The 7,407-nt window shown below is 43.1% G+C and overlaps 1 protein-coding gene across 1 annotated transcript; it reads right to left on the bottom strand.

Annotated features, from left to right (window-relative positions):
* Window positions 1–1,181: 1,181 nt before the first annotated feature.
* Window positions 1,182–6,582, bottom strand: LOC112576514 (tubulin beta chain-like). The gene is made up of 8 exons (XM_025259015.1): window positions 6,425–6,582; window positions 4,718–4,826; window positions 4,287–4,456; window positions 3,601–3,786; window positions 2,981–3,188; window positions 2,235–2,479; window positions 1,693–1,907; window positions 1,182–1,401 (listed from the first exon to the last, which is right to left on the bottom strand). The coding sequence occupies exons 1-8, from the start codon at window positions 6,479–6,481 to the stop codon at window positions 1,254–1,256; spliced, it is 1,338 nt and encodes a 445-aa protein (XP_025114800.1). The 5' UTR covers window positions 6,482–6,582; the 3' UTR covers window positions 1,182–1,253.
* Window positions 6,583–7,407: the final 825 nt, after the last annotated feature.

The following is a 7,407-nucleotide window of genomic DNA, read 5'->3' as shown; positions in this document are numbered from 1 at the left end:
GGTAACAGTGCAGAACTCAACAACCAGCTGCAAACTAATGCTGTTTACAAACATTCAGCAAGACTCAGCAAGAAGCTCCACACAATGTCGACGTTGGTTGGGAATTAAACTCATCCTCTGGAGCATTCGAACAGACTTTTGTGTGTATTTTTGTTTCTTATTTTTTTTATTTTTTTTTTTGGTGGGAGTAGGATGGAACGGGGGTAATCATTCGAATGTGTCTGGTTGTTGACGACAACAGTCGCTTTTCCCAGCTCTAAGCCGACTGACCTCAGTGCATGCGGCTGAGTGTTGGCGCCATGTCTGTCCAGGGACCCGGATGCTGCACATGAGTTTGTAAACTATTTGCCGATCGTGCCACGGCAGTAAACAATTCCCAGTAACAAATCCATAGGAGATGAAAAGTCTCGCTGGCATTACGACATCACTAGGGAGTTGATTGGGGTGAAGGGAGATGTTATTAAACTACCCCAAATGTGGTTGAACCTTTAAAGGAATAACCCACAAAATACACCCTGACAATAAACAGGACGTTCACAAAAATACACTAAGATCTAGGTATATCATCATCATGTCATCTACTGACCGGAACGATTACAGATCGTCAGGGGGAACAAATCCTGCGATGGTATTACCTGTGTATTTTTTTTTATTTTTTTATTTTTTTACAACCGCTTTTCTCTTCTCGTCATCACTATCCTCGCTTGACGCTTTGAGGATCCATGTGGAGAGAATGACCTGCGTTCGAGGAGACCTCCTTTGTCAGTCTTCTCTTTCGGAATAATTTTTTTCACTCAAACGCTCCCTTATATATATATAAACAGCCCGTCTAGGGACGAAGAGTTGAAAGAAAAGGAACGCGCAAATGCACGTGCAAGATTGTGCTCGCACACACACAAAGAAAAAAGACGATCTAGAAACGCAAGCCATTGTTTGTATTTATTTTGGCGCTCATGCATGAACGATTAAAATAAACAACATGGAAGTCTCTCCCTGACAGAGCCCCCAGTTCTGTTCGCTTGAGTTTTAGTCTGGAAACTCCGCTGTTGCAAGGCGTGATGGTCAACGACTAATCCAGACGAAAAGTCTTCATGAGAAAGAGACAGCTGTGTCGGTAATACTGAAATGGAATCAGATTTGTAGTTTTGCTGGGGAAGAAAAGGGCCAGAAACGAAGAAAAATCGAGTCTGTTGGGGGTGCGAGTTCCATCAGGGATGTCTGCAAGCTCGTGGAAGATGAACCAGATAGTTATTTTAAGCTTCCTCCTCGCCCTCTTCCTCGTCGAATTCACCCTCCTCCTCAGCGGTGGCATCCTGGTACTGCTGATACTCCGACACCAGGTCGTTCATGTTGGACTCTGCTTCCGTGAACTCCATTTCATCCATGCCCTCGCCAGTGTACCTAAAACCGCAACATCATCAGCATCAGTGTCCCTTGTCTTTCTCAACCCTCATCCACCATCATCAACACAAGCTCACTCAGGTTGGTGGCATCGCCAATATGTTACACTGATTATTCTTTAATTGCCAGTACCGATAGCAAATTTGGTGCTGGACATTTAACATTAAATCACCCAATGCAATCTCCAATGTTTCAAAAGCATTTTCAACGGGCATGAAGGAAGTACAAAGCATAGGAAAGATCAAACAGGGACAAGAAGCTTAAAGGACTTTTTCAAAGAAATTCACTGACCAGTGCAAGAAGGCCTTGCGCCGGAACATGGCTGTGAACTGCTCCGAGATGCGCTTGAACAGCTCCTGAATAGCTGTGGAGTTGCCAATGAAGGTAGCAGACATCTTGAGACCGCGGGGTGGGATGTCGCAGACGGCAGTCTTGACGTTGTTGGGGATCCACTCCACGAAGTAGCTGCTGTTCTTGTTCTGAACGTTCAGCATCTGCTCGTCCACCTGGCCAATCAAAAGTCAATTCAGGTCAGCGCATGCACAGTCGGTTGTTAGCCCCTGCTCGCCTAGCGAGATTCAGATTGACGAGTGTAAGATTGTAAGAGATTTTTTAATACGATATTATCTCAAGAACGCATTACTAAAGGAACAGTTCATAATATATAATCTAACGTAATTATAATGTAGCTAAAATCCTGGTAACCTGAAGAAAACACTTTCGATGTTAAAAAATGACTTTTTATATTTAAGAAGTGATGGAAGAAACACGAAAAAGCAGCCAAGAAAGGCAAGCAGGACGAACAACAAATGGACTGTTGCAGCAGTGCTTACCTCCTTCATGGACATGCGGCCACGGAACATGCAGGCTACGGTCAGGTATCGGCCGTGGCGAGGGTCGCAAGCAGCCATCATGTTCTTGGCATCAAACATCTGCTGCGTCAGCTCTGGCACCGTCAGGGCCCGGTACTGCTGCGAGCCACGGGACGTCAGGGGAGCGAAGCCGGGCATGAAGAAGTGCAGACGAGGGAAGGGCACCATGTTGACGGCCAGTTTGCGCAGATCTGCGTTCAGCTGACCTGTAAGACACAGACAGTGATGTGCATGAGAATGACTGAATGTAAATAGAATATCTGCCGTGAGTTCCTTCTTTTCCCTCACCTCTCACTCCCCCAGCACCCGTTACCCAGAATAAACCCCTATGTAAATTCTTAGTCGGAAAGGTAAAATGGAAAAAAAAAACCCTAATCCAGAAAGTCACGTGGCTTTTCTCCTGTGTAATTCGAGGTTTTAAGGGCTCAAGTTTCGTACATCAATCATAAAACGTCCAGAAAATATTACAAATAGGACCATTCCCTTCATAAATCTCTCCACCTAGGTACACCAGCGCTTGGTTGCAAGAGTGCCTTATATACTGTGACATAAGAAACTGCCTGGAATACAATTTTGTGTGTGGAAAGGACAAACGTAAGCCCTCCATGCTACCTACCCCTCCATTGAAAAAGCAAGTACTTCTCCTCGTCCCAAACACACACATACAAACTTTTTTATGCGCTGATGCCCCAACACGGGGCACCTACCTGGGAAACGCAGGCAGGTGGTAACACCCGACATGGTGGCAGACACCAGATGGTTGAGGTCGCCGTAGGTCGGGGTGGTGAGCTTCAGCGTTCGGAAGCAGATGTCGTAAAGAGCTTCGTTGTCGATGCAGTAGGTTTCGTCTGTGTTCTCAACAAGCTGGTGCACTGACAGCGTTGCGTTGTACGGTTCCACAACGGTGTCTGATACCTAGAGAAAAAAAAACCAGACTATTCCACACACCTTTCTCTAACTCTGTGATTTTGTTCTGGTTTCTTTATTTTGCTTCACTTATGCATCAAACATCCTAAACCAGTTTGCAAAGAAATTTTTTTACACCTTTTCAATAGTAGATATGCTCTTGCTGAAATTATTTCTTTGGTTTTTGTTGTTGTTTTTTACAAGCAAAAGTTCATCTTTCTGCAGACCACGCAAACTACAGACATTAACACATTGTATTAAAATACAACAACTCTTAAAGGATTGTATGCCTCGCACTCGTACCCAAATAACCCTAAAACTGATCCTCAGCATTTTGCTCCTAGCCTCAAGATCTTAAGTCTCTCTCGTTCTCCCTCGCTCAAAAAAACATCTAAACACTCAGCTCAAGATGTTAACTCACCTTTGGCGATGGCACGACAGAGAATGTGTTCATGATTCTGTCTGGGTATTCCTCTCGGATCTTTGAGATGAGAAGTGTACCCATACCGGAGCCGGTGCCTCCTCCCAGGGAGTGTGTCAGCTGGAAACCCTGCAGGCAGTCGCAGCTCTCCGCCTCCTTGCGAACAACGTCGAGCACGGAGTCGACCTGAACACAGCACGGACATACGGCCACGTGGATCAAAGCTGGATCGAAATGTGTGATCTGCCCTGCCTCTTCCAGCTACAGCAAACCCTTTTCAGCAGCTTTTTTTTTTTTGTTTGTTTTTTTGTTTTTTGTTTGTTTTTTTTTGTGTTTTTTTTTTGATTTAAGGGGTATTTGACCAACTCGTTTCTCAAGAAACCTTAAATGTGACTGAAAATGAGTCGATCATCCTACTCAGTAACGGTCAGTTTAAAAGTGCTTGGCTCTACCTGTTTCTTGAAGCTTAAATTAACATGGATTTAAGTTAAGCTCTCAATTCTCAATTAAAAGATTTGTTTCTCAAATTATTGGATTCCAACCAAAACTGACCGTTTTCCTACTTTATATAATACTCTTTCATTGCCTCAAGAAGTGAACTCACGCATCACACACACTTTTACTGATAAAACTGCTTAGCCTTAGATTATATATTTAATGGATAACAGGAAAGAACGATTACTCACGAGCTCGGCGCCCTCTGTGTAGTGTCCCTTGGCCCAGTTGTTGCCAGCGCCCGACTGGCCGAAGACGAAGTTGTCGGGGCGGAAAATCTGACCGAAGGGACCTGACCGCACCGAGTCCATCGTGCCGGGTTCAAGATCAACAAGAACAGCTCTAGGGACATACTTGCCGCCTGAAAATTAGAAATTTCACGACTCAGTCAATCGCAATTTTTAAAATCAAACATTTAATGAGCTGGAAGAATCTTTAACAAGTTTACATATCCTCACATCCTCACACACACAGCGATACAAGCTGATGTCCTGTTCTAAATTTCTATTTCTATGCAAAAGTCTACTGGATTGATTCTATTAGTAACAAAAACAAAAACAAAAATATAAACTGAACACACATCATGCAACTCAGCGCTGAAAGATAACCACCATCGACCGACCTGTGGCCTCATTGTAGTAAACGTTGATGCGCTCCAGCTGAAGGTCGGAGTCCCCGTGGTATGTGCCGGTTGGGTCGATGCCGTGCTCATCGGAAATCACCTCCCAGAACTGCAAATGCACAGAAGTAAAAGTATTTTATAAAGTCAAAGCTTTATGCATGTTGAGTGGCTCACTATACCTAGGACATGACACATAGAACAGCGTCCACTATTATTGTTTTTTATTTAGCATTGTATATAAAATTTGTAAATATATGCTTGTTGATCAGCTATTATCTACTTCCGCTGAATTTATCGCCGTATTTGGGGTATTTTTTAACCGGTTGGCATATGACCAATACCCCAATTTTTTTTTTTTTTTTTTTTTTTTTTCACAGATGTTTAAACAATGCTCGCAAGGTTGAAGCTACAGCTAAATTGTTGACACTTTTAACTTGACGAGTACATCGAGGATTATGAAGCACTTGAAGAGTTCAGACTTGAGTAACGTATGACCCGTTCCTTAACTTGGAACTAACGACTGACTTCATTATGTTTTGTCAACTCGCTCAAAGCTGATGTTTGGCAAGAATTGGACTTGGTGAGTGAAAGTAGTTATACAAGTCCATGTTCGACGGTCTTGAGCTTGTGTGTGTGTAGGGGGCGAGGGTGTGGGTGTCAGGCGACAGACAAACGTCGTCAAAACATCTCATCAACTTTGACCGTGCTGCCAGCGGCGTCGCGCGTTGCTAAGGACAACAAAGCGCGTGACGACTCGCCGGTGTCTGGCAATCTACTCACCTCGACCTCCGTCTAAGGCAAACATTCGACGTGTTAGCGGTGGCGCTTCCTCCCGATTTTTTTTTTTTTTAAAGTGGGGGGGGGGGGAGAGAGAGAAGACACGCACACTCCTTACACAGCTACCATTCTCTTCTGTCGCTGACAAAGCCATGTGCGGGTGTTTGCACACGGCGCTCCCGGATCCATTCAACTCTAGGTGATGAGTCAAGCCAGTCACCCTATGTAAGTTTGTTCTGCCACCGACATGCACTGTGACCTATTGTCATGTCACAATCACTCTAGACACTAGTAAAATTAGTTGCTGGGTTTAATGAGTTTTTAAAAAAATATATTTGCCCCCTCCCTCAAACTCATTATCTGAAATCCATGTCACTTTTATATATAAAGCAAAATTTTCGAAGTTAAAACTGTAGATGGCTATTAAGTATTAATTTTTGCAAAAACTAGAATGTATTACAGGATGTCATAACTGATAATGAAATTAATACAGCCGATAGTGTCCAATCGCGCTACTTTGATAACCGTGTCTTTTTGTTTTGTTTTGTTTTTTAACAGCGGATCAACTGTACCCTAACACCGATGACGTTGATAAGGTCAGGACGTGTCACACCAACGGCACCCGCCTTTCAGACATTTCACAGGTCCTAGTCAGTCTGAGAAATACTTAACTCTAGTTGTCTTTCTCCTAAAGCTTAAAACACTGTCCTTTTCTCGAACATTCCACTGAATCCTCTCCCCCTTTATGACAACGTTCCAATGTGATTTGAATAATTCAGAATAATTTATACTTAAAAGGATTCTTCTCGCTTGTATTTATTCCCAAACATATTTAAGAGAATTAGTATACGATACTTTCAAGTTATAAAAACTGCAGCAGGTTCGTGCTATTCACCATCATAATTATTATCGTTCTCAACATTGTCTTACCTTGGCTCCGATCTGGTTGCCGCACTGGCCGGCCTGCATGTGCACGATTTCACGCATGGTTGTTTTTTGAGTCGAGTTTGGAACCTGCACGAGAGACGAGGGACCTAGCTTAGCTTGTTACTACCGCCACACACACTACCCGTCCTTTATATACGGGTGGGCTCGCCAAGAGCGACGGTGATGAATGGGAGTGTGTATCCACAACAAGAGCCTGTAACCCAAACGAGTCGGCGTGCTTCACACAGTGTGGAGTGGCTCAGCCTGACCCGCGCTTGGCGAACTTGACCTCTGGCTGGGCTTTATTGTGTTACGGGAACAGAGCTAAACTCAGCGACTAGACTAGAGCTTTTCAGCTGCTATTTCATGTTTATGATCCTGTGTGGCTCGAGACTGCACGGTTGGTGAAAAGGAAAAATGGGGAGAGGAGCAATGCAGCTTATGTGCAATAGTGAATAAATTATATTCTTGTCTGTTCAGTGATTTACAGTGCAGAGAATGGATAAAAGTGATGCACTAATAAAAGTGTATGTAAATAAAAATGACTTTTTTTTTTTTTGAGTCACTTCACATTCATATGTTTCGCCTGGTTCTCATTCAGATTTTAATTGTTATGCACACGTTTTCAGAACATAAGCAAATATACACAACACGGGGAAAACGGTTAATAATAAACTTAATGTGATTTATGTAGCACATACTCGTCAAGCTCATACAGCACCATACTTGAGACAAGAACGAGACATGGATAAAATACAGTGGAACCTCGGTTAACGAACTTAATCCGTTCTGGAAAGCTGTTCATTATCCGAAATGTTCGTTATCCGAAACAATTTTTCCATAAGAAATAAAGGAAATAGATTTAATTGGTTCCCAGCCCCTGCTGACTCGCTAATATTTGAAAGTTACAGGCTATATAGGTATTTGTTTTAATGAGAACAGTTATAATGCAATATAAATGGAGTTAAATAAACATAAAAACATTA

This window comes from Pomacea canaliculata, linkage group LG12, assembly GCF_003073045.1.
Source record: "Pomacea canaliculata isolate SZHN2017 linkage group LG12, ASM307304v1, whole genome shotgun sequence".
Classification (NCBI taxonomy): Eukaryota; Metazoa; Mollusca; class Gastropoda; order Architaenioglossa; family Ampullariidae; genus Pomacea; species Pomacea canaliculata.
This window is presented reverse-complemented; position numbering and strand designations above follow the sequence as displayed.